Source organism: Trichomycterus rosablanca, chromosome 18 (genome assembly GCF_030014385.1).
Source record: "Trichomycterus rosablanca isolate fTriRos1 chromosome 18, fTriRos1.hap1, whole genome shotgun sequence".
Taxonomy (NCBI): domain Eukaryota; kingdom Metazoa; phylum Chordata; class Actinopteri; order Siluriformes; family Trichomycteridae; genus Trichomycterus; species Trichomycterus rosablanca.
The window spans coordinates 5,252,712-5,280,536 of NC_086005.1; the positions used below are offsets into that span (position 1 = coordinate 5,252,712).

The following is a 27,825-nucleotide window of genomic DNA, read 5'->3' on the forward strand; positions in this document are numbered from 1 at the left end:
TGTTTTAATTGTGACAGGCCCTTAATGCACTGTGAACATAGTTCATAAGCACCAACATGCTTACACATGCTTACAAACATACACTGTTCATGAGTGCACACAAGTCTACACACACACACACACACACACACACACACACACACACACACACACACACAGAGGTACAGAGTTCATGAGCGCTCACACACACTCACACTGTTCATGAATTCACTCGCCAACACACTCACTCATACACACACACACACACACACACACACACACACACACACACACACACAGTATCTGAGTGCTCACACTGTTACATTAAGGTTAGGGTTTGTTATTTGAGAACAGGAGACACTATTGCTGCATCAGCTCAGTTCAGGAGGATCAAGTCCTGCACACAGTAAGTTTATATTTGTTACACAGTGACTTTATTTAGTGCTGATGTCTCAGAAAACCTGCAGTTTGTTTAAGCTGCTGAAATGAACATTTGTGCACAATGTAAAACGTCTCATTAAATGAATGCAAACATGAAGTTCAGGTTCAGTGTTTGTTGTAGTAGCTAAATCCGAGCGTTTGCAGAAGGTGTGTTTATTCAGTGTTATGTGTGTTTGCAGTAAAATATGAACATAAATACATTCATTATTCAGTATTATTCACTTATTTTTAAGCAGATGGTTTTATTTGTGCTGGTTGTAGTGCTGTAAGCTTTCTGAAGCGCTAGCTATGTTGCTAACTGCTATAATGTAAAATAAACACAGACTGACCTGAATGTTAAAACACTGGACTGGATTAAAATGACTTAATTACTTCTTGCACTTGTTTATAAATCATCCGATGGTTTGTAGTTTTTTGTATTAACTAACAGCTTGCAAGAAAGTTTGGACACCCTGCACAAACAGACTGCACAATGTCTGTTATGTTATTTTATGTTACATATGGGCAGTTGAAGCCTAGTGGTTAAGGTACTGGACTAGTAATCCAAAGGTTGCTGGTTCAAGCCCCACCACTGCCATGTTGCCACCGTTAGGCCCTTGAGCAAGGCCCTTAACCATCAAGTGCTTAAACAATACACTGTCAAAGAACTTTGTAGAAAAGCGTCTGCTAAATGCTGTAAATGTAATATTTGCCAAGTTCAACATATTGGGTAAAGAAAAACAATTGTGCAATAACTTTTGCACTGACCTAGTGATTTTAAAGTAAATAATCAGTAAATAATTAGTATTTGTGCAACAAAATGTGCAGAAATGTATTACCTCTAGACAAAAACAACACACCATGACTGTTGACCTGTGGTGTCATAACTTTTGAATAAGAATGTACATTATAGGCCTTTTAAATTTGCCTTAAATATTTTCATTGCTGCACAATATGTAGTTTATTTTAGGGTCATTATACGCAATCTTAATGCTCCACAGTATTAACAATTATCATTGAATTTAATATTAAGGATATGCAGGTCATTAAAACACATCACCGTAAACTGTGCTTCTGCTTTATTCTACACTGCTTTATTCCACTTTACTCTAAAATTCTACTTTTGCTTATATATCATTCATTTATGTACTTTCACTAAGTACTGGCCTGAAGCCAAGTGGGAATACACCATCACAAACTACCCAGCCATTCAGTCACACCTAGGCAATTTCATCTGCATGTTTGTAGGAGGTGGGCAAAGAAAAACTACAATACCTGGAGAAAATCCACATGGACACAGGGGAACATGCTGAATTTAGAGTGAATTTACTGATTCGGTTTATGTGTAGTATGAGCTCTCGGGTAGCATATTTATTTTTGACTCATTGTGCTTAATGGCCAGCTGCCCCTTACTTGTGATTAAGCAATCAATTTAAATTCATGCAATTGCTCAATTTTGTTGGTTATGTCAGTGAGCATAATGTTATTAGACTGTAAAAATGTAATCTCACTGTTTTTTTTTACTAGTTTATAATTGCCTGAAACAGAAAAGGTTATAACTGGATAAATAAATTTGTCCTCTGAATGTTTGTGTGATTTTAGGGGTCATGGCCTTTTTGAGGGGCGCAGTGAGGAGGGCGGATAAGTATCGGCGAGCCTTGGGTTCTCTTTACTGTACTGCACCTCGCTGCTACAGCGTTCAGAGTGAGCACACCACCGAGAAGAGCGTCCCCTACGCCAAGACCCTCAAACAGGAGGACAGTCAGGCCGGACCCACCAAACCTCTGCCCAAGTCTGCAGATGCAGTGGTGATTGGAGGGGGCAGCCTGGGATGCCAGACACTGTACCACTTGTGCAAGTTGGGCATGACCAATGTGGTACTGCTGGAAAGGGACAGACTGACAGCGGGCACCACCTGGCACACTGCAGGTACCCACAATGCTGCAAAAAAAACTGTACTTAGTAACAGATTACCTTTAAAACTTTAAAATATGTTACATTTTGAAACCTCACATCTCTTGTAAAGCAAAAAATCGATATATAAATAATTAGGTATATACTGGTTTTTTTTATTTTATATATATTTTTTTTTATTGGTCATTACATGGTAAGTTAAAACGTTATGGTCACGCCCATAAATTGCTGTCAGGCTAGTTCTAACCTGCCAAGGAATTGCCTCTAGAAGACCTCTAAAGGTGTACTGTGGGATGTGATGTCAGGACTTTACTAGCAGGGTCCCACATTGCTCATTTTACAGATAGTAGCTTGGCGGCACGGTGGCTAAGTGGGTAGCACTGTCGCCTCACAGCAAGAAGGTCCTGGGTTCAATCCCCAGGTGGGGCGGTCCGGGTCCTTTCTGTGTGGAGTTTGCATGTTTTCCCTGTGTCCGTGTGGGTTTCCTCTGGGAGCTCCAGTTTCCTCCCACAGTCCAAAGACGTGCAAGTGAGGTGAATTGGAGACACTAAATTGTCCCTGACTGTGTTTGATATAAACTTGTGAACTGATGAATCTTGTGTAATGAGTAACTACCGTTCCTGTCATGAATGTAACCAAAGTGTAAAACATGACGTTACAATCCTAATAAACAAACAAACAAACAGATAGTAGCTACTACTCCTTGTGTTTACAATTCATACATGCCCGGCCATCCAAATAATTTATAAAGCCAAATGACTTTTTGGCTTCATAACATTTGTGTTTAACCCTCTCACCATCTCTCTCAGGTTTGTTGTGGCAGTTAAGGCCCAGTGATACGGAGGTAGAGCTCTTGGCTCACACACGCAATGTCATCAGCTCAGAGCTGGAAGAGGAGACAGGACTGGAAACAGGGTGGATTCAAAATGGAGGCCTGTTTATTGCCTCCAACAAGCAAAGACTTGATGAGTATAAACGCCTCATGTCGGTAAGACATGCAGACGTGTGTGTATGCGTGTGTGTAAATAATGTGTATATTCATTATTGTTCACTGTCCTGCAGTTGGGGAAAGTGTACGGCATCGAGTCCTATGTGCTCTCACCAGCTGAGACCAAAGAGCTTTACCCACTTATGAATGTGAAGGATCTCTACGGTACTCTTTATGTACCCAAAGATGGTACAATGGACCCTGCTGGTACCTGCACCACCCTGTCCAGAGCAGCCACTGCCCGCGGTGCAACAGTACATAAATCTACTCTCTCCTCTGAATTACATTCAGTTTTGCTATGATGCATTATGATGCACACTTTAATTTAACATTATTAATTTTACAGTGCATTCACTGGCTTTAATATTCTCTTTATATTAAATTGTTTTAAATGTTAATTGCAGGTGATTGAAAACTGCCCAGTGACTGGCATTCAGGTAAAGACGGACCATATGGGAGTGAGGAGAGTGAAGGGAGTTGAAACGGATTACGGCACTATTGAGACTTCATGTGTGGTGAACTGTGCAGGTAAAGAACTGTTGATCTGTTTTTTTTTTTTTTTTTTTTTTAAAGCACAGCTTTTTACATACTTTACCAATTAAGGTAACTCATTAATTTAGTTGCTGCTTCATTCTGATCAGCGTCTCTGTGGAGCTGGATCCCACCTGAAATACTGGGCACAAGCAGGGAAAACACAATAGACAAAGCTTTGGTCTATTACGTGGAATCAAATGCTCACCTATTAACTGGCTTAAACCTAAGGGTGCTTTAAACTAGCCAGCTCACTGTTTTGCCTGTATTTGAAAGGGAAAACCAAGGTACCTGTAGGAAATGAATATGGACACCCCTGATCACTGTCCTAAAAGATTGTAAGATAAAATAAGATGATAAGATAAGATAATCCTTTATTAGTCCCACAGTGGGGAAATTCACAGTGTTACAGCAGCAAAGGGATAGCAAGGCACTCAGTACAAAAAATTAACAGTACAGTGTATAACAAATGATATATCAAATTAAACTAGAGTTCAAACCTCACCTCTAAAGACCCTGGGTCTCTGTGGCACTCAAACTACGTGCTGCATCAACGTGCTCCTAATGATCAGAATACTTACAAACCGTGTAAAATAAACTTTTAATGCAATTTCATGGCTTTACCAGCAGATGTCACCAGAGTGACGGAGAACCGTTTGAACGTAGCCGGTGATTTTTCTGCTGACTTCTCACAGCCAAACATTTTTTTTCCACCTGAGTCTGTGCTGAACCGTGCTAAATCTTTAATTGTATTAAAAAAAACCACAAAAAAAACCCCAAAAGGTCTAGTTAATTAACAGTTTACAAAAGCCAACCTGGTCAGGTTACTTGTCCTCTTTTTTTAAATTTACATGTAATTGCATATAGGCAAAACTGTGTTGGTAAAACAGAATATGCTGAAAATAAACATTATATAAAAGCTCAAGATAAAGAAAATATAAAACAGTGAGTGGACATGATAGCATAATCATTAGATAAACACAGAGACTGTATGTATGTATTTTATGGATAAATTTTTTAAGGGATCAAGTAATAACAGTTTCTTGATTTATAAAGCACAGACAGCATTAATCACATTAAAGTGTCCTTAACTTTTTTAATCATTTTTTAAAGAGTTTGCTAAAATTAGACATAACGCTATAACAAATTGAGCTGGGGTTAGAAAGCTTTTTTTTTGTAAAACACATCTGTTGTGATGACGCTCTCTTCCAAATGAGCCCAGAATTGGTCCAGGGTACAGATTAATGTGCATTACAGTCTATTAACATTTTGACATAAATATAAATAGCTGGCAGGTCTCTTTATCTGGATTTTCTTTAGCTAATGGTGTTTCTCTTGTCAGGTGTGTGGGCCACCAAACTGGGTAAGATGGCTGGGGTGAATGTTCCTTTGATTGCTATGCACCATGCATATGTGGTCACAGAGAGGATTGAAGGAATCCAGGTAAGATTATTTCTGTAACCTGGTTATATTTACATTTACATTTTCAGCATTTAGCAGGCGCTTTTATCCAAAGAGACTTACAGTACTGTGACAGTACACTGTCTAAGCAACTGAGGGTTAAGGGCCTTGCTCAAGGGCCCAACAGTGGCAACCTGGCAGTAGTGGGGCTTGAACCAGCGACATTTCGATTACTAATCCAGTACCTTAACCTCTAGGCTACAACTGCCAATATACCTAATTGTAATAATTGATGCCCACAGTTCTTTTAAAAAAATTTACTGCTACATGTTACTATAGAAAACTATTTATGTTTACAGGTTTTCGTTTGTTCTATAGTTTATGGTGACTAAATAATGAAATGTGTATTTATTATTGTTACATAATATAAAGGCGGCATGGTACTGTGCACTAGGTAGTGCATGAGTAAAGAAGCAAACGAGGGAGTGAACGAGTGAGTAAAGGATCAAATGAGGTAGTGGGAAAGTTAAGAAGCAAACAAGTAAGGAGTTAGTAAAGGAGCAAGCAAGGGAGTGAAAAAGCAAATAAGAATAGAAATGAGAGAGTGAGTCTCCTGAGGCATTGTGGAATCAACTGAGGGAGCAAATTAATGAGCATGCTATGGAGTCAAGGAGTGAGCAAGTCAGTGGTGAGCAAGTGATTGCTGGCAGTTGCCCCAACAGAGCAAGAAGGACAAGACGAAGATCGAGGGCAGGCTGGTCTGTGTGGGCCCAGATCGAGTTGGGGTCTTACTCATCCTTACTCTTTTTGTCTTTTTATTACATTTCCGTCTGTCTCTTGTTTATCTTGGTTTTTTTTAGCTCTTTTTATATCCCTGTCTCCCTTATTATTATATTCCATTATACACACTCACTTTGCTGTGTGTGTGTGTGTGTGTGTGTGTAGAAGCCTGTGGAGGTGTGGGAGGTAAATGTCTTCGAATAAAGTGGAACTTTTATTATTATCCTTCGTTACGCAACAACACAATTTCTACACTAGCGCTAACACACAACAGCCACTGAGAAATCATGCTGAGCCATAGCTCAAAGCTTCAGCAAACATTACGCAAACAGTTTGCGCATGTGTGTGTGTTTGTGTGCAGTGTCATTAGCTTTGCCCACCAGATGTCCACTTTGTAGCTGGTATTATAGTAGTCACAGAGTCCTCTCTTATGCCAAGAGAGTGAAGTCCTCATATGTCAGCCACATGCTAATTGGCATACAAGCTTGTGTATGATTTGAGTGAGGAGACGTTCAGTGATCCGGTAGAATTCAGCCTCTAAACTCATCACATTGAGCAAACACGAACACGCTAGATGGCCCCCTAGCCGACCGGTAGCAACACCGAGTTTCGAACCAAGGAGTTCAGAAACTCTGTGCTGGTGTGCAAGCGGAATATCCCGCTGCGCCACCTGGTCACCAACCTGTCATTATATTTGGCTGGACATGCTGTATACAACAAAAGAGGAAAAAATAATGCAGATGTGGTGTGGGGCATTTTGCTGACATGGTGCATGACCACTTGCCTTCCTAATGTAAAGGTTCATTTTTAAATGATTACTATTTTCTAATGTCTAAAATAATCGTTTGCGAAAGTTGGGAAGCACCTGGTTCCAATGCCATTTTTTTAAGTAAAAATAAGTTAACATCTTCTACAGGACAGGGACAGTGATAGCTCAGTGGTTAAGGTACTGGACTAGTAAACAGAAGATTGCCGGTTCAAGCCCCGCCACCACCAAGTTGCCACTGTTGGGTCCCTGAGCAAGGCCCTTAACCCTCAATTGCTCATTGTGTTCCACTCATTGTGTGTAAGTCGCTTTGGATAAAAGCGTCTGCTAAATGCTGAAAAAATGTTTTAAAAAAAATGTAAATACAGGAAACAACTTCTGCACACTTTCTTGGTTTGTTTTTCTTGCTAAACTTAACATGTTAAAAATAAAAACAAAAAAGGTAGCCTTTGTGACAAATATTAAGAATTGTGGTTGTGAAATTCACAACAATTGGCATTTTTTTGCATACAGTTTTGACTTTTGATTGTACTCCACACATAGATTAAATGTAGTCCTTTATGCTTTTTTATTTATCTTAAATGAAAGTAGTATAAGCTGATAGCACAGTGGTATATTACACTAGCCCAACAGGGTTATGGCCTGGTTTTAGGGCTTGATCCAGAGTTTGATCCAGTGTTTGAATCCCCAATTGAGATATTGGCAAGATGGGCATCTACACACAGACATGACTGGTTGAAGACAATTATTCTGGGCACTGGGTCGGGTACCACCATGACCCTGACCAGGATAAAGTGGTGGTAAAAACATAAAAATGAACTAAAAATAAAACTGGACACACTAACTGCACTGCTTAGTAATGCAGTTATCTGTAATCTGTTGTAAATAGTGCAGTATAATATAAGACACAAATCTCTACACACTTTTTTTAGTAGTCAGAGGGTATAAATCATCATCACCCAAACCTACTCACATCAAATCTCTAAAACTTGGTTAGATTTAATGCAGTTGTTCTTCAACTTTGTTGTGTCCTCCTTCAGAACATGCCTAATGTAAGGGACCACGATGCGTCCGTGTACCTACGTCTGCAGGGAGACGCGCTGTCCGTGGGAGGCTATGAGCAGAACCCAATCTTCTGGGATGAGGTGAGTGTTCCTCTCAGACTTGCTATCACATTACAAAAATAATAGGACCGAGATGCTTTTCTTAAACTCTTTGCATTCCTGAGTGGGATGTGTGAGTGAGAGCAAATTTCTAATTTCAGTAGTCATGTGGGAGTTCAGAGCCAATTTCAGTCACGACAGCAGCACAGACCTGCTTAGAGTTTTACTTTCAGAACATTTCAGTTCTTTATTGTGTGGACAGATGAATGCAGACGTGTGGTTGGTATGATCACGTACACATCAGTAACTATTGTACGGTGTTTAAGGGAGTGAAAATTGGTTTGTGGTATGGTCACACATCTTTGATGTTCACCATTTACATTTATGGCATTTAGCAGATGCTTTTATGACTTACATGAGTGACTTACAATTATGACTAAATACAATTGAGGGTTAAGGGCCTTCCTCAGGGGTCCAACGGTGTCAGCTTGGTGAAGGTGGAACTTGAATTGGCAAGCTGACCTGGGATTGCCCATCATGTTTTTATCACTGAATAATTAATTATATGTTATGTGTACAGTATACAAGGGGGCCCATGTTTTTGGTTTCTGGCTCACAGTTTTAGGAATTTTGAAGTTCCTGCTGTAGTGTAAGTACTTCAGGCTTAGAACTGTAATGAGAGCAATTTTTACATATGACCAGCAGCTCAGTTCAACCTGTAGGAACTACTGAGACAAGGCAGAGTGACAGCGTGGATACAAAACCTGCAGTTTTATTTATAAACCGGAGTGCTTGTACACACAGTTCTTAAGCTGTGTGAACATACAGTGCTGTAAAAACACCAATTTTTTGATTGCATTTGTTATTGTATATTTGACACTTGAAATAAATTCAGGTTAAACAGAACTTGTTTGTTTAAAACTCATCCAGGAAGGCACAAATGATCCTGTTGATCTGAGCTTGTGAGCAGGCTGTACTAATATTGCGTTTTCATTGCACAGGTATCAGATAAGTTTGCCTTCAGTCTGTTTGATCTGGACTGGGATGTCTTCATGCAGCATATTGAGGGAGCCGTCAACCGGGTACCTGCACTGGAACAGACCGGGATCAAATCCACTGTTTGTGGGCCAGGTATGCATGTGCACACACTCACAGCACTTGTATATTAGAAAAAAAAAAGGTTTAAACAGTGAGCACATTATCTGCCAGTATAAACATGCTTTAAGATTAAAACCACAGGTAAACTTTCACAGACAGAATGACAGGCCCACAGCTGAGTTTAAAACCACAGCAATCCATTGCTGGGAATCCAGAGAGTATAATTGACACAGCTCTCTGGATTTGAAGGACCACTTTCCTATAAAGCAATGGTTCCCAGAGTGAGGAGCTATTGCAAAAGCAAGGGGGCTCAGCAAGGCAAGTGAATGAGGCATGTTTAAGCACAGCTAACATAAGATGGACAGTTTGTGAAAGTTATGCATTAGAAATGAGAGATACAAAATGCATGTAACTTGTAATAATTTCAGTAAAGCTGATTTGTCTCTTTTTTGTTTAATTCAATAAGAAGTTGCAGCTTTGTGTGGAAGATAATGTTTTTTAAAAATTACAGTGGAGTGTTGAAGCAAAAGTCGTGTATGTGTGTGTTGGAGTCAATAAATTACCACTAGGTCTAAGAAAGTAAGTAAAGGATGACGTGTGTGATATCCTGTAAGACAGGGTCCTGTCAAGGGTGTAATCGTGCCAGTGAGAACTTTTTAATGAGCAAAATTAACACAGATATTTGGCAGTTTTCTCAAGTTGCTTTGTTCTTGTGTTATAAAACACATAAAAATCTGTTTTTTTTTAGAGTCCTTTACTGCGGACCACAAACCACTGATGGGCGAGGCTCCTGAAGTGAGAGGTTTCTTCCTGGGATGTGGCTTCAACAGTGCAGGTACAGGTTACATGGACATATTCACACATTTTCACCTGTCCCCACCATGCCAGTGCTCACATGAAATTAATTTGCATATAAATTGTAGCTTTGATGCTTGCAAAAATCTGAAATCTACTATGAAAAACCTGCAAACATTCAAGAGCTCAAGAGAATTATAGTGGAAGAATTGAAAAAGCTGCCAGCAGACAGGTGCAGGAATCTCATGAATGGCAACATTGACAGTCCATGAATGTTTTTGTAGCAAAGGTTGTGCAGGCAAATATAAGAAAAGGGCGCCTTTAATTCTGTCCATGTCATTATACTATGTTTCCTCTTTATTTCATTTAAAGATGACTGTATGTGTGTTACCACACAATATGTATTTGGACATGCAATTAAAATATTCAAATTATATTTCTGAGGTATTGGCTTTTTTATTATGGACAATCGAGGGTGTCTGTAATGTTGACCACAACTGCCCTTTTGTGATGTCAAATTAATTGTCAAGTGATCTTTGAATTGAGATTTTATACTGAATAAATCCTTTTTTCAGACCACTTGTATGGGACACAATATTCGACTTTTTGCCCATATCTATCTTGCCAACTTTATAATCATGTTTATTTAGTTCTTGTTCAAGTGTTGCACAGAAAAGCAAATTGCAAATGTATGTGTTGTGGGTTTGTTTGATAGTTTTGATAGATTTGTGGGAAACGACTTGAATTTAATTTAAAAAGGGTCACATGAAGTAGAGAGAAGTTTCTTTAGTGCTGTTAGTCCTGGAGCACAGGGGACTCAGGGACTCCCTCAGAGAGGTGTGAGTACATGCACACATTCCTGTTGAGGTGCATTAGTATGCAATGCCACGAAGTCTTCATTTGCACTGTCTGGTTTTCCTCGTCACCTAATATTTCATCTGTCATCTTCATCAACTGGTCTCCCTTCCTTTTCTGTCACTTTTTTTACTCTGCCTTTTTAGGGCCTTGTAATTTGCAATTCTCCTCGGTACAGCTAAGTTTTTTGCCAAAAGACTAAATACCAACCTTGTCTCTAAATACTTAAATGGAGACTCACTCTAAACACTTTGGTATTAGTGTTGCACATTGCAGTGAATATCCAAGCATGGATGTTTCTTTAGGGTAGCAGTCATTTTTATGTGTTACCCTCCCATGAATCCAGTTTTTTTTCCTGGATGACATCTTCAGTTCTTTAGGTGCTTTTCTAGGATTTTTTGTCATTCACTGAATTAGATTTTCTTTCTAGTGTTCTTTTAGCTTTTTACTTAAAACTAAGTGCTTCATGCTATTGGTTAGTATTAAAGTGAGATATATATTCTAGAGGTTATTTCAGTAAACAATAGGGCAATTTTTAGTGGGTTATGTGTGTTGTTGAATTACCTACAAAACATATCCACATATCTGAAGTCCAAAAAATCAATATAAAAATAGGGCTGTAATATGCATTTTATATGCAATTGCTTGTATCAGAAAAATATCTCGATAGAACCAATTGCGAGTGCTCTGTACACGTCTGTTCCCATTTGACAATTGAGAGTAATGTTTCTACATTGAAATTTTAGGCATGATGTTGGGAGGAGGCTGCGGTAAAGAGCTGGCACACTGGATCGTTCACGGCCGCCCTGAAAAGGACATGTATGGTTACGACATCAGGTGTGTGCAAGCGTGTATAAACATAATTGTGTATGTGTGTCCCAGTTGGAACAATATGTTATTAACATTAATTATCACACATTTAAGTACCTGGGTTTTGAAGAAAATTCATGCAAAATCATGCAGATTTATTTTGATTAATCACTGCCTGAGACTGACGCTGTGTGTGCTATTATTAAGAATTTGCTAGTAAACAGAAGTTTCATCTGAAACGACATACAGGTTTGTAAAAAAAAATCCTAATTTTATTTAAAAAATGATATTCCTGATTTAAAAAAGAAAAACTTGGAAGCATGATGATGTAAGGACTGAAAAAAAAAATCATAAAATTAAATATGTGCAATAATGTTCCAGATTTGATAGTTACGTAGCTAATTAGCAACAAAGATGGAAAAAGAACCACAGCCAGCTAAATATTGCTTGGCTTGTTTGCCGTTCTTCTCATTCCTGTTTCTTTCATTTTATTTCTTTGGTAAATTCTGAAAGGTTGGAGTTTCAGCAGCACATCTTTTCCTTGTTGGTCAAATCAGTGCTGCTGTTTAGAGGAACATTGGCAAATTTTTTTCCCTCCCTATCTAGTCGTATCCATTTACCTGATTGCATCCTGCTTCCTCTCTACTGATGCTGATCTCCACACCTGATTGAGGAGAGCGAGACTGACACACGCCCCCTCTGACACATGTGCAGTACCGACTGCATCTTTTCACCTGCATGAGGCGAGTTCATATGTGGACCAGCTTTGTGTACGGAGAGCCACACCTTGATCAACACATTATTTCACGGCTGCAGGCGCCATCAATCAGCCAGCAGAGCAGAATTGCATCAGTTATGAGGTCTCGGCTCCGGCTCCCACCCTGTATGAACAACAGCTTGTCGTTGTTCATGTGGACCCCCAGCCTGCTGGATGGCTGAGCTGAGTGTCGAACCGACGAGTTCGAAATGTCAGCTCTGGTGTGCTAGCGTGTTTTACTGATGTGCCACCTGAGTGGTGGTACACTGGCAAAATTAAGATGAACATGATCACTTGGCCAGCCATCTTGAAAAATCTATGCAACCCCTTTATGAAACTAGTTAAATTACACATTGCTAAAAACATTGTTAAGGACAATTCAGCACTGAGAGAGGTCATGTCGTGGCTCTGCTGTCTGTACTCAGATCTCAGACCCATAAACGTGATTAATCACTTAATGAGAGAGAGACATTAAGGTTGATTCTTTAATTAAAATGCAGACTCTGCTCTGGTCAGGCTCTTCTTGCTGCTGTTAGCAAAGCAAACACACACACACACACACACACACAGAGAGAGAGAAACTAGTGAAGCAGGCATAATTAGTGCTGACTTGTATCAGAACATCCTGAGGTCAATTACATTTGCCAAAATTGCAAAAACACATTAAACATTATACATTATGCAACAATGTGTGTGTGTGTGTTTGTTTATTTGCTCTTGTAGGAGGTTCCATCACTCACTAACCAACAATAACCGCTGGATCAGAGAGCGCAGCCATGAGTCCTATGCCAAAAATTACTCGGTGGTCTTCCCCTTTGATGAGCCTTTGGCTGGACGCAATATGAGACAAGACCCATTTCATCAGGTCAACTCTCTCTTTTACACACACATGCGCACACACACATACACACACACACACACACACACTTTTTAAGGTTGACATTTAAGATAGTGATAATGAAATTTATGGATTTTAAATCTGGTGTTTGGATAAGCACATTTACATTTTTGGTATTTAGCAGTTGCTTTATTCAAAGTGACTTACATTACAGTTACAGTATATAGTCTGAGCAATTGAGGCTTAAGGGTCTTGCTCAAGGGCCCAACAGCAGCAACCTGGCAGTGGTGGGGCTTGAACCAGTGACCTTTTGATTACTAGTACCTTAACCACTAGGCTACAGCTTGCCGTACCAAGCACCAAGGGTTTGCGTGTCTGTGAGTGAGTGGCTGAAGTCCTGCGATGCACCGGCACCCTGTCCAGAGTATTCCTGCCTCATGCCCAGTGTTTCCTGCCAACATCCTGACCAGGATACAGCGGTTGATGAAAATGAAATGAAATTTAAAGAATCACTGCACTGATTTACTGAGCTACACATTTTTATAGTAAAGAAAAGTTTACATAATAGCAGCTATTTAGTTAGGCAACGTTTTGAGAATAATGAGAACACAGTTACCTTGAGTACTCTACCAGCTTTTAGCCGTGTGTGTTTCAGACAGAAATATTCTGAGAAAATTTAACTTTCTTCTTTCTTTGCCTTTTCAAAAGCGTATTTTATTTTCTCCGCAATTTACAATTCCTCACGACTTACTTGAGGCTGTGTGCACGGGTCTAAAGGACTTGTTGCTAAGCTACTGCTAAACGATAGTGCTTAAGTGTTTCCAAAAATACCTCTTCTGCTGGCCAGCCGTGCGAGGCTCATCCCGACAGAAAAGCAAAACCATGGTGAAACACTGTCAGTAATTAAGGAAAGAATCCCAGACACTCAGTTGTAAATGCATGCCTTGCTTACATTTTTACTGAGATTACTGGTTATCTTAAAAAGAAAAGAAAAGATGGCAGAACATTCAGACCAGACGAAGCTAATTGAAAGTCTGCTGCTGTAGACCTCATATGTATTTACAGACACACACACACACACTTGTAAAATTAGAACTATGTAAGCATTCTTTCTATTTCTAATTCTAATAAGATTATATAAGCAATCTGTGGGGCAGCACGGTGTCTCAGTGGGTTGCACTGTCTCCTTACAGCAAGAAGGTCCCGGGTTTGATCCCCAGGTGAAGTAATCCGGGTCCTTTCTGTGTGGAGTTTGCATGTTCTCCCTGTGTCTGTGTGAGTTTTCTCCGGGAGCTCCGGTTTCCTCCCACGGTCCAAAGATGTGCAAGTGAGGTGAACTGGAGATACAAAATTGTCCATGACTGTGTTTGACTGTGTTTGAAAATGTAGACTGAAAACTGCCTAAATAAAATGTTGAATTCTATTGAAGATAGAAGCCTCTGGCCCCTGCCTGGCCCCCCCACCCCACATGGTCTAGAACCGCCACTACTGTCTGTTAATCAGGAATCAAGTCGCTAACTGATTTAATGATCAGAGCACACAAACATGCAGAAGCACACCATCAAACACAGATTATTTTTACTTTTCACCCAGCTGCACCCCATTACCATTGCAAAAACAACCCAGAAAAGACAGTGACTCATATGCTTACACACATACTCGGCTCTGTTCCTCAAACTAGCTTAGTCTTACAGAAAATGGTGGAGAGCAAGTCGCTTAGCAACCAGCTTTTACTTACGACCAGCCAGGAAGAATCAAAAAAGAAAAACATAAATAGTGCACACACAGTTACAATCGGAAATATTCAGCCCCTGAAGAAACTTTTCTGCAGATTTTTGCCAGATTTTGCTTTAAATGAAACCGTATCAGTTGATGCAGTAAATAAAGAAAAATTTTAGAGTAGCAGGATATTTTTTATACTGCCATGTCACAATTATTCAACCCCTACATAATATTGCTGATCTCAAAACCTACTGCTAGTCTGTTGGACCTAAAGTTCGGTTACAACATGATTAAACGAGTGGGCAACATGATTGCACCAAAGGGGCAATGGGTATAAAAAGATTTCCAAGACTTTAAACATTCTTAAAAGCACTGTACTCCTGTACTGTACTGTATTCCTCTGTGTAATATTCCATATGTTATGGATCAGGGTTGTACTGTATTCCTCAGTGTGTAATATTAAGTATGTTGTGGATCAGGGTTGTACTGTATTCCTCAGTGTGTAATATTAAGTATGTTATGGATCAGGGTTGTACTGTATTCCTCAGTGTGTAATATTAAGTATGTTATGGATCAGGGTTGTATTGTATTCCTCAGTGTGTAATATTAAGTATGTTGTGGATCAGGGTTGTACTGTATTCCTCAGTGTGTAATTTTAAGTATGTTGTGGATCAGGGTTGTACTGTATTCCTCAGTGTGTAATATTACGTATGTTTTGGATCAGGGTTGTACTGTATTCCTCAGTGTGTAATATTAAGTATGTTATGGATCAGGGTTGTACTGTGTTCCTCAGTGCGTGATATTACGTATGTTATGGATCAGGGTTGTACTGTATTCCTCAGTGTGTAATATTAAGTATGTTGTGGATCAGGGTTGTACTGTATTCCTCAGTGTGTAATATTAAGTATGTTATGGATCAGGGTTGTACTGTATTCCTCAGTGTGTAATATTACGTATGTTTTGGATCAGGGTTGTACTGTATTCCTCAGTGTGTAATATTAAGTATGTTGTGGATCAGGGTTGTACTGTATTCCTCAGTGTGTAATATTAAGTATGTTATGGATCAGGGTTGTACTGTATTCCTCAGTGTGTAATATTAAGTATGTTATGGATCAGGGTTGTACTGTATTCCTCAGTGTGTAATATTAAGTATGTTATGGATCAGGGTTGTACTGTATTCCTCAGTGTGTAATATTAAGTACGTTATGGATCAGGGTTGTACTGTATTCCTCAGTGTGTAATTTTAAGTATGTTGTGGATCAGGGTTGTACTGTATTCCTCAGTGTGTAATTTTAAGTATGTTGTGGATCAGGGTTGTACTGTATTCCTCAGTGTGTAATATTAAGTATGTTGTGGATCAGGGTTGTACTGTATTCCTCAGTGTGTAATATTAAGTATGTTGTGGATCAGGGTTGTACTGTATTCCTCAGTGTGTAATATTAAGTATGTTATGGATCAGGGTTGTACTGTATTCCTCAGTGTGTAATATTAAGTATGTTATGGATCAGGGTTGTACTGTGTTCCTCAGTGTGTAATATTACGTATGTTGTGGATCAGGGTTGTACTGTATTCCTCAGTGTGTAATATTACGTATGTTGTGGATCAGGGTTGTACTGTATTCCTCAGTGTGTAATATTAAGTATGTTGTGGATCAGGGTTGTACTGTATTCCTCAGTGTGTAATATTAAGTATGTTGTGGATCAGGGTTGTACTGTATTCCTCAGTGTGTAATATTAAGTATGTTGTGGATCAGGGTTGTACTGTATTCCTCAGTGTGTAATATTAAGTATGTTGTGGATCAGGGTTGTACTGTATTCCTCAGTGTGTAATATTAAGTATGTTGTGGATCAGGGTTGTACTGTATTCCTCAGTGTGTAATATTAAGTATGTTGTGGATCAGGGTTGTACTGTATTCCTCAGTGTGTAATATTAAATATGTTGTGGATCAGGGTTGTACTGTATTCCTCAGTGTGTAATATTAAGTATGTTGTGGATCAGGGTTGTACTGTATTCCTCAGTGTGTAATATTACGTATGTTATGGATCAGGGTTGTACTGTATTCCTCAGTGTGTAATATTACGTATGTTGTGGATCAGGGTTGTACTGTATTCCTCAGTGTGTAATATTACGTATGTTATGGATCAGGGTTGTACTGTATTCCTCAGTGTGTAATATTAAGTATGTAATATTAAGTATGTTATGGATCAGGGTTGTACTGTATTCCTCAGTGTGTAATATTACGTATGTTATGGATCAGGGTTGTACTGTATTCCTCAGTGTGTAATATTAAGTATGTAATATTAAGTATGTTATGGATCAGGGTTGTACTGTATTCCTCAGTGTGTAATATTAAGTATGTTGTGGATCAGGGTTGTACTGTATTCCTCAGTGTGTAATATTAAGTATGTTATGGATCAGGGTTGTACTGTATTCCTCAGTGTGTAATATTAAGTATGTAATATTAAGTATGTTATGGATCAGGGTTGTACTGTATTCCTCAGTGTGTAATATTAAGTATGTTATGGATCAGGGTTGTACTGTATTCCTCAGTGTGTAATATTAAGTATGTTATGGATCAGGGTTGTACTTTATTCCTCAGTGTGTAATATTACGTATGTTATGGATCAGGGTTGTACTGTATTCCTCAGTGTGTAATATTACGTATGTTATGGATCAGGGTTGTACTGTATTCCTCAGTGTGTAATATTACGTATGTTATGGATCAGGGTTGTACTGTATTCCTCAGTGTTTAATATTACGTATGTTGTGGAACAGGGTTGTGTTACCTAACGTCTTTTCTCTATTGTAGGTGCTGCTGGAACAGGGCTGTGTGTTTCAGGAGCGACATGGCTGGGAACGACCAGGCTGGTTTAACAAAGAGGGACCAGCACCGGTTAGACACCACACACACACACACTTGCTTACAGTTAAAAAAATTTCTAGTTGTCTTATATGCATGCACATAACCATCAAGTAAGATACTTAAAGACTTTACAGTGTTATTTGATGTTTACATCAAATATCATCAAATTAAGCTGGTATTATTATTAAATACCAATTTTTTCCTAGATCTTGGTATTGTAAGAACTCCTAATATCCATTAAGGCTACTAAATAAACTTGTAAGTTGTATGAACATAGATGATCATTTCTGCACTGTGTATAATTAAATATTGAAGTTATTGTTCTGTATGCAGGTTCTAGATTATGATTATTATGGGGCCTATGACATTTCTGAGAACAGCAACTACAAATATAATGAGCTTCTGGGCAAAGAGTACACCTTCGACTTTCCTCCTCATCATGACACGGCAAGTAAGCTTTAGCAGTCTAAATCTCCCCGGGTTCTAACAGCACAGTAAATAGTGCAGCTCTGACTATAGTGTTATTATTGTTTGGACTAAACCTATAAATCCTGCATGAGGTGAAAATTCCGGGTGTTACTATTTTTAAAACCTTAATTATGGTGAATGTTTTCATAACCTATATTTCAAATCAATTATCTTTTTACTTTATATTATTTACTATATGCTAATATTGATGATTACATGGAAAACATACTCAGAGCTCTGCAGCCCAATCTGGCTGTCTCCTGCAGACACCATTAGACCAATTGTGTTTGTAAAGCTCCTGATCAGGTCAGTGGCATCACTGGACTCAAATCTGTGTCCGGTGTCTGTGGTGGTGGACTGGAAGGTGTGAGTGCAGGGGGAAATTGTACATGTCTAAATTGGAAAAATGCAACAAAAAAAGGAAAATAAATAAAAGGTTTTTTTTTTTTAAACATTTTTTTAGATGTACATACATGGATAAAAAATATTGAGACCCCTCTTTTAGTTATTGAATTTATGTGTACAAAGCAAGCTCTGTTAAGACGTGAACTAAAGCTTGGTTAAAAGAAACTTCAGTGGGCTCCTGCACAGAGCCCTGACCTCAGCCCCACTGAACAACTTTAAAATGAGCTGAAACATCAGTTAAGGCTTTCTTGACCAACATCATTGCCCAGCCATACAAATGCTCAAATTCCCATAGACATACTTCAAAGTCTGGTGAGAAGCCTTCTCAGAAGAACGGCTGCTCTTATAGCTGAAAGGATCACACAGAGGTCACTGTTTAAATACTATTTGTTTTTGGAATGAGATGTCCAACATGCTCCTGGTCAGGTGTCCAAATACTTTTGGCCATATCGTGTCTGTCTCATGCACATGCACATAAAGAAAAGCAAGAAACACGCAGCAACCATCCTGCATGCACATTATCGTATTTAATATGAAGAATAATTACGGCCTTGGTGTGAAACTGTATGGCGGAGATGCCCACACATCTCATCACGTACTGTGAACTAAACGGCTGATTATTTATGATGTGTGTGTTTGCAGATCAAAGACGAATGTTTAGCCTGTAGAAACTCTGTGGCTGTATTCAACATGTCCTACTTCGGCAAGTTTTACCTGTCTGGTCCTGATGCCAAGAAAGCAGCTGATTGGCTGTTCACCGCTGATGTTAACAAGGCACCAGGTGAATCCATCGATAATACTAATACTAATTGTTTAGAATCTGGTTTGAGTAACCTAATGGAAGCCTGTATAAACATGCCTGATGAAGTTTAAACACAGAAGGTGTGTGTGTGCATTGATATGTTTTACAATCCGTTAAATAAAAGAGCAACTGTCATGCAGGTTTAAATCTGTAACTATAATCAAAATGAATACAGATAGCATGAATATATCAAACAATGATTATGGACCTGAGTTCTCCTAATGACAGGAGTTTGTTTGTGTGTGTGTGTGTCTATTTCAGGATCTACTGTGTACACCTGCATGTTGAATAAGAAGGGCGGGACTGAGGCAGATCTCACGGTCAGTCGGTTGGAATCAGGCCCTGCCTGCCTCCCACTGGCACCTGAATCTAATGGTGGGCACAACTGTACAAACACAGGGTTTCTTAGGAACGTTCTGTTCCTCACGTACTTCGTATCGTCACCTCAAATGAACTGAAACAAACATGAGAGACAAGAACACTCTTGTACAAGTTTGGTACTCTGTGTACTTACTTTATTGCTTCATTAGTCTTGTTTTCTTTTAACTAACTTTGCTAACACATGAGGATTTTGTAAGCTGGTCAATGTAGAATGTATGTACTTTATGGTGGTAAATGTTTAGAGAAGAATAATGTAGCCAAAATCCTTTGTCACAGTAACTGTACACCATATAGACAAAAGTATTAAGAACCCCTTTTCATGTTTGAACATGTGTTCAGGAAATTCTATGCTTTCAGTTTTGCTGCAGAAGTTTAGGGAAGGTCCTTTCCTGTTCCAGCATGTCTGTGTCACTCTGCACAAAGTAAGAAACTCCAGTGACCTGCACAGAGCCCTGACCTCAACCCTACTGAACAGCTTTAGAATGAACTAAAACATCACTTAAGGCTTTCTTGACCAACATCATCGCCCAGCCATAGAATTTATTTTAACTCGGTGGGCACAAATTAGCACAGACATACTTTAACGTCTTCTGAAAAGCCACAGAAGAGCGACTGTTGTTGTAAATGAAAAGATCACATATACGTAGGTCACTCTATTTTTCCATTTGTTTTTAAAATGAGATGTCCAACAAACTCATGGTCAGCTGTCCTAATACTTTAGGCTGTATAGTGTATGTATTACAGTATAACATTTGTTCGTAAAAATATTTTAGAGTAGCAGGACGTTTTGTTAATGTTTCACTTATTTCACTTTTTAAAAAGTTCCATTTGTATGTGTCCATTACTTTATTCATTGTGTGTGCGTGTGTGTGTAGGAGATGTGTACTACCTAGCTGTAGGAGGGGGTGTGGCACAGCACAACTGGAGTCACATACAGACAGTTGTACAGGATCAGGGCTTTAACTGTACCCTCACTGATTACTCAGAGGACATGGGCATGATCAGCATCCAGGGACCTAAGAGGTATACACACACACACACACACACACACTTATGTGTATTCATGATAAAGACCCCACTGTAATTTGGGAGTGTTTGTGTGAGATTATTATTTCATTAAACACTGACTAAACAACCATGGATAACTAGTTCTCACTCCATTAAGGTGTCATTGCTGGCTCAGTGGGTAGCACTGTCGCCTCACAGCAAGAAGGTCTTGGGTTTGATTCCCAGGTGGAGCAGTCCGGGTCCTTTCTGTATGGAGTTTGCATGTTCTTCCCGTGTCTGTGTGGGTTTCCTCCAGGTGCTCTGGTTACTGGTTTTACTACATCAATTTTAAACTGACCTTAAACTATGTATCTAAATGTGTATTATATAATATTTACATAAAAATTATGCAGCCCTGAAAAAACTACAATAATAGCACTGTTAAATATCTAACATAAATAGCTCAGAACCAGCATGGCTGTCACAGTTCAGCACATGAGTGTGTGGCAGATAAAGATAGAGGATAATGATATTCGTGATGACGGGAAAAGTCTGTTTCTGCACATTCTGGCACTGAAAGGATTTAATTAATGCTGCCACTCGTTAACAATTACATCAATCAGATTGAGAGCTGGAGATGTGAAAGCCAATCCAAAACAGAAGCTTGTTCCTGGAAGAAGAACAGATGGATAGAGGGAGGAAAGAAAGTCAGATGGTCACATGACAAAAGAAATTACTGAAACTTCCCTTTGCTTCTTTTAATTATTAATAACGTCTAATTATGTTCGGAGATCTTTATCATGTTAGTGTATCAGTGAATCTGAGTGACAGTGGCTGTTATTAACGTGTGTGTTTGCAGTCGAGATTTGCTGCAGGAGGTTCTTGATGCCGACCTGAGCAATGAGGCCTTCCTGTTTTCCACTCATAAAATTGTGACCGCTGCTGGACACAAGGTCAGTAGCCGTTTCTCTCTCTCTCTGTATCTCCTTCCTATTTTTCTGAACAGGTATGCTTCTGTTTTACATGGGTTTAAATAGTTATTAGATGGTGCTTAGCATATATTAAATAAATTGTTCCGCTAGTTGTCTCGGTTATTTGAGGTAAACCAGTAGCCTGCATATCTTTAAATTCAGACCCAGATACACCAATCCTTCCCGACATGTTGTCAGCATGCAGGTCAGAAATAAGTTAAATATACATTGACTTTGCTTTGTCTAAACTCACTGTAAGGACTCTGCAATGTTACTTTTGCAATAATATTACAGACTCAAGAGTTTTGTTAAACAGCTTTATTTACAGCATTCAGTGATAAGCAATAATAATGATAGAAAGTATTAAGCAATCCTCACCAATCAAAAATTCAAAACTACATCCATGCCTTTCAATCCTGGAAAGCCCTCGACAGTCTGGCAGGAGTCCACTTGATCTGGAAGCTCACCCGTGAAGTGGACAACTAAAACACAAACTTTTAATTCATTGTCAAACTGGCCCAAAACAGCTTTTTCTTTTACGGTGGTAATGTGTGTGCACAGGTACCAGCATCTTGTCAGTGCAATTGGGCAAGTTTCACATCAACAACTTGGGCTCATACAAAAATAACTGTACTGTGATTATAGCTGCTGCATTGTGGCTTTGCTAGTTCTCTTTCCCAGTAGATCACAGCTGAATTGATTATTTTCTTGTCTGTATTAAGTTTAGCTGTTTTTGCAGTAAAGGTAATGTTTCAAATTTCTGTTCAAATTAATGTTTCAAAGTTCTGAAAAGTCTCTTATCCACATTTAGTTGTCAGTGCTTGAAATATGAACAACTTTCTTTGTGCAGGTTCGAGCTATGCGTCTGTCCTTTGTGGGAGAGCTTGGTTGGGAGCTGCACATACCTAAATCCTCCTGTCTTCCTGTCTACAATGCTGTCATGACTGCTGGTGCAAAGTATGGTGTCCAAAACGCAGCCTATAGAGCGATCGACTCGCTTAGCATTGAAAAAGGTTCAGACTGTCTTTGTTTGCAGTTTTATTATTTGACAATTACTAGGAGTGGAATTAGCTTACTGTGAAATATTTGCTTTTAAAGAACTAAACAGTGGGGTAGACAGCACTTGAGATGTGGTATAAGGTTTGAGTTAAGGAAAGTTGTTTGTTTTAGGTTGTGTCCAACTTACTGTAGAAATTTAACATAATAGTAGCCATTATTTTTACATTTACATTTTCAGCATTTAGCAGACGCTCTTATCCAGAAGTCTTATTACAGAAGTGCTTCTATAGTGAACATTTTATTTCTCAGGTTTAGGTAAACAACAGTCGAAGAACATACATCTGCTAAAACCTGGAACAAAATGTTAGTAAATAAGTACAAGTCAGCCTAAGTGTTTAGTAAAAAGGTGGGTTTTTAATAGTTTTTTAAAGACAGCAAGAGACTCAGATGTTCGGACAGACAGAGGAAGTTCATTCCACCACTTCGGCGCTAGAACAGAGAACAGCCTTGATGCTTGTCTTCCTCGAGTCCTGGGTGGAGGATCGAGCGAGACTAGAGGCTCGGAGGTTGCGTGGTACAGAGCGGGGTTTGATTAGGCCACGAAGGTAGCTTGGGGCTGGTCCATTTTTGGCTTTGTAGGCAAGCGTCAGTGTTTTATATTTTATTTTTTACATTATATTTTATTGTTGAAAAATGGAAGTGATTTAAATAATTTACCTGCCCCTTTCTCTTTCTGACCTTCTTTTCCCTTTTGTCTCAGGCTACAGACATTGGCATGCTGACCTTCGCCCTGATGACACCCCCCTGGAGGCAGGTCTTGCATTCACCTGCAAGATGAAATCATCCATCCCGTTTCTTGGTCGTGAAGCACTGGAAGCCCAAAAGTCCAAGGGCTTGCATCGTCGAATCGTCTGCTTTACCATCGACGAGTGAGTGTTAAAACAGTAACTACAGTCATCTGCAGAAGCTCAAAGCTGTGAATCTGAAGCTAAACTAATCCTGAACCACATTGACTGATATGACTGCTGATTCTGGAGTAGTTCAGGGTCAATGTACAAAATGGTGGTTTATTATATGCTTAAACCCATCTGACACCAACGACCAACAATGTGAATGTCAGCTTAGGCTCTTTTCATGATTCGTAGGATCTTTATGCATTGCTTTGCTGCCACGTGACTGGCAGATTAGATTTATGTTTGTGGCATGTGGCAGGTGCTTTAGTCGTAAGCGAGGGCGGCACGGTGGCTCGGTGGGTAGCACTGTCGCCTCACAGCAAGAAGGTCCTGAGTTTGATTCCCAGATGGAGCGGTCCGGGTCCTTTCTGTGCAGAGTTTGCATGTTCTGCATGTTCTCCCCATGTCTGCGTGGGTTTCCTCCAGAGGCTCCGGTTTCCCCCCACAGTCCAAAGACATGCAAGTGAGGTGAAATGGAGATACAAGATTGTCCATGACTATGAATCTTGTGTAACTGTCATGAATGTAACCAAAGTGTGTAAAACATGACATTAAAATCCTAATCAGTAAATAAATTATGAGAAGCGACTTATAATTGTGACCGAATACAATACAAGCAACTGAGGGTAAAGGGCCTTGTTCAAGAGCCTAACAGTGCCAACCTTGCCAGTAGTTGGTCTTGAACTAGGGACCTTTTAATTACTAGTCCAGTACCTTAACCACTGAGCTACCACTGTCCTGATTGGATAATTACATAAATCAAAAAAGAAGAACTATTGATGAAAAACTAAATGCATGCACTATTTGGAACCGATGTATTTGTTTGGGATTTAACATTCATCTGTAAAGTTAGATTATAACACATCAAAAAATGCTGGTCATAAGGTGCCTTAAGCAAGCATAATGGTTTGTAAATGCTGTATGTTTCTCAGTAGGACTCCATGTATGTTGGATTTTAAACCTAAAAAGGAGTGAATTCAAATCTGAAGATGTGTTGAGTCTGTAAATCAAACAAAATTTGTCCAAACATTATTAGTTTCCAAGGGTTATAAGCACCAGCTAACTGTTTACCTGTGACTAAATGAGTCAGGGCTTCCTATGACAACATCCTGAATATTCTACACTGTAAACACTTACATATGCTAATGTGGTGTATGTTCACGTTCCATTTCTGATGACTGTAAATATGAAAATTTGTTTTCTGTCTGTTTTTTTGCTTCCCTGCTTTAGCTTGGAGACTGCAAAAATTAGCAGTAGCATATGTAGAACCCCAGGCTAACGTGTAATGGGATTTGTCATATGCTGCTTCTTAGGATGTTTTATGTCTCAGTGTTAATCAGCTCAGCATTATGTAATCTCATAACCACAGCCTGGAATCATTCTGTATCACATAAACCAGAAGGTTTTATCCATTTGTACACAAGTACACATGGACGACAATAAAAACTGACCGCCTGTGTTTCTCGTTCTCTTCTGTAGGAAAGTGCCCATGTTTGGTTTGGAGGCGATCTTCCGAAACGGCGTTCCTGTTGGCCACCTGCGTCGTGCCGAGTTTGGCTACGCCATCAATAAAACCATTGGCTATGGATATATCCGAAACCCAGATGGAGGAGTGGTAAGTACAGTGTAATATAAACTTGCTTGCACACACACACACACACACACACACACACACACACGTCCCAACTAACCAGTTAACCACAAGGGCTATACAGCCTACCATGCTGATGAGTTTTGTGAATGGTATACAAATCAAGTTAAATAAAATTGCATATGTTTTTTATAGTGTTTCAACTATATCCTGGGTCCAAATATTTCTACAGTAACTTTTTTTTACACCACCACAAACCTATTATGTCATTTGGCGTGTGCCTTACATGCTTTTGTAAGCTTTTGACTTTAACTGTACACACAATCCATTCTATCATTAACATTTACATTTAGCAGATGCTTTTATCCAAAGCAGCTTACAAGTATAAATACAATTCAGGTTATTGAGGGATGAGAGCCTTCCTCTGGACCTCTAGAGTGGCAGCTTGGTGATGGTGGGGTTTATACCATCAACCTTCTGATTACTAGTCCAGTACCCTAAACACTGAGCTATCACTGCCCAGACAGAGAAAGGAAATGTTTCTGTTATCTGTGTGAAGCTTGTTTATATTCTGCACTACTGACATGTGCATGAACTACAAGTGCAATTAGACACTTATACTTATACTTATGCCGCTGAGTGTAGAGGTCACACCTACACACCTCTCTCGAGCTTTCTCCAGTGCCCTGTCTCCTGCCCTGTCTCCTGCCCTGTCTTCACTTTGTCTGGAATTCACTGGCTGGTTTGTTCTGTGTGTGGGTCTGTTAGTAGGTTTATTTAGATGTATGTGGGTGTAGGTCTGCAGTGTGTGTGTGTGTGTGTGTGTGTGTGTAATGGCAATTGACGGCAGGTCAGATACAGAGGGACAGGTGTGGTAGCTTTCAATCCCTCTTCCAGTTAGGAGAGCTGAACAAGTGCACCTGACCGCTGCTACGGTCACATCACCCTCCAGACACATTTGTTCACTGACCTGGAGCTCCAGTAGGTCCACGCTTTATCCAGTTAGTCATTACGTTTACAAGCTTGCAATCCCTTTGTAATTGGAGTGATGGCTCAATCTGAATAAACAAAAATAAGGACATTCTTTGAACCCTATTTTGTATTCTAATGATGATTTATACTGAATTATTGTTGTTATTATTATTATTAATTAATTAATGTATTTATTTTCCTTAGAACATTTTTGTTTTGATCTTCATGCATTCTAACAGTAACCAAGTGGACTTTGCAAATAATGTAACACAAAAAGGCGTTTTTAATAAAAAACATTTTATGCATTTAAAATCTCAGCTGATCCAGTATTAAAGTAAAAAACCTACCTACTTAATGTTTCAAGAAAATGCAATGCAAATGCAATTTAAATAATTGGTGCCCTCGTGTTTGTCTGGTCAGCGCACGTCCAATAGAGGGTTAATTACTGCAGCCTCTGCCCTGGACGGCCCTGAGCTCAAAGGTCACGCTGGCTTTTGTTTACGGTGCTTTCTGAATCTCTGCACTGTTTATGATGGAATGTGGACAGAATTTATTAAACGTGAGAATAAATAAAGTGATGTGTTAAAAGAAATTAAGAGAAAGGAAAGGAGATGTAAGTGATGGATGTGGAGAGAGGGAGGGATGATAGAGACTAAAACAGATGAAGATGGTAGAGCTGTGATTGATTTGAAAAGATTTAAACAATTTCCTCAGTGAAGTAGGTTTATGACTGATTTATGCTTGAAACCTTTTAAAACAAGCGTGTGTGTGTGTGTGTGTGTGTGTGTGTGTGTGTGTGTGTGTGTCCGTTTCAGGTGAGCCCTGACTTTATCCGCAGTGGTGAGTTCACTCTGGAGAGAATGGGTGTTGTGTATAAGGCCAAAGCTCACCTGAAATCCCCCTTCGACCCCGAGAACAAGCGTGTTAAGGGCATCTACAGTGCAGAGTAAATGTCTCGAACTCACCTCTGAAGCTGCAGGAGGTAAAGCTAAACATTCATGGAGAGCGGTTCATGTTTGTGAGGATCCAGGAATGAAAAGCTGCTATTTTTCTTCATGGATAGTGTTTAAAGATATGAAGAGAGATAAACAAGCTGGAAAAACCACCACAAGCTGGAAGGTAAACTAACAGTCTTAAATGAACAAAACTTAAAAAATTATTAGTACTTAATTTAAATGAGTATAAATATTACAGAATTGTCTTTTATATGGAGCGTGGTTACACAGACGTGAAGACTTTGGTACGTTTTTTATAATGGAGACTGTGTGGCAGTTTACATGTGTATACAGTTTACACACATTTCACATTGGCACAGTGCTGCTCTGTTAATTGATTTACTTAAGCTGTAAGCTTATTATTTCTGAGAGGGATCAGTGTAACTAAAGCTAAGGTATCCACACATGTACACACACATCCGGGAGAAGCAAAGTGTTTATAAGATTTCTTGAATCTGAGCATCACTTTAGGCTTGTATTGTACATGATGTGAAATCTGTTTCCGATTAAAGATGAACAAGATTATGTCATGATAATGAAATAGTTGTGTGTAATTCTTAAATTACTAAGAATGTTTAAAAACTGTTACCCTAACTTGTAACACAAAATAAATGACTAAAATTTCAGCATGTTATTTTTATTGAGAATGAATGTATCATTAAGAAGATATCATGATTATGA

At 39.2% G+C, this 27,825-nt stretch overlaps 1 protein-coding gene across 1 annotated transcript; it reads left to right on the top strand.

Annotated features, from left to right (window-relative positions):
- The first annotated feature begins 234 nt into the window (after positions 1-234).
- On the top strand, positions 235-27,770 carry sardh (sarcosine dehydrogenase). Its single transcript, XM_063013745.1, has 21 exons — positions 235-385; positions 2,002-2,328; positions 3,123-3,301; positions 3,376-3,555; positions 3,706-3,829; positions 5,175-5,275; positions 7,820-7,924; positions 8,884-9,013; positions 9,729-9,815; positions 11,377-11,467; positions 12,921-13,062; positions 17,567-17,650; positions 17,954-18,067; positions 19,136-19,274; positions 19,557-19,670; positions 20,552-20,699; positions 21,523-21,616; positions 22,485-22,647; positions 23,394-23,562; positions 25,066-25,201; positions 26,965-27,770. Exons 2-21 carry the CDS (start codon positions 2,007-2,009, stop codon positions 27,097-27,099), a joined length of 2,757 nt encoding a protein of 918 aa, XP_062869815.1. The 5' UTR covers positions 235-385; positions 2,002-2,006; the 3' UTR covers positions 27,100-27,770.
- The last annotated feature ends 55 nt before the right edge of the window (positions 27,771-27,825 follow it).

Coding starts and splice junctions, on each gene's coding strand:
- sardh (XM_063013745.1), top strand. CDS start 2,007: ATGGCCTTTTTGAGGGGCGCAGTGAGGAGGGCGGATAAGTATCGGCGA. Junction 3,302..3,375: donor AGTATAAACGCCTCATGTCG/GTAAGACATGCA, acceptor ACTGTCCTGCAG/TTGGGGAAAGTGTACGGCAT. Junction 9,816..11,376: donor ATGTGGCTTCAACAGTGCAG/GTACAGGTTACA, acceptor TTGAAATTTTAG/GCATGATGTTGGGAGGAGGC.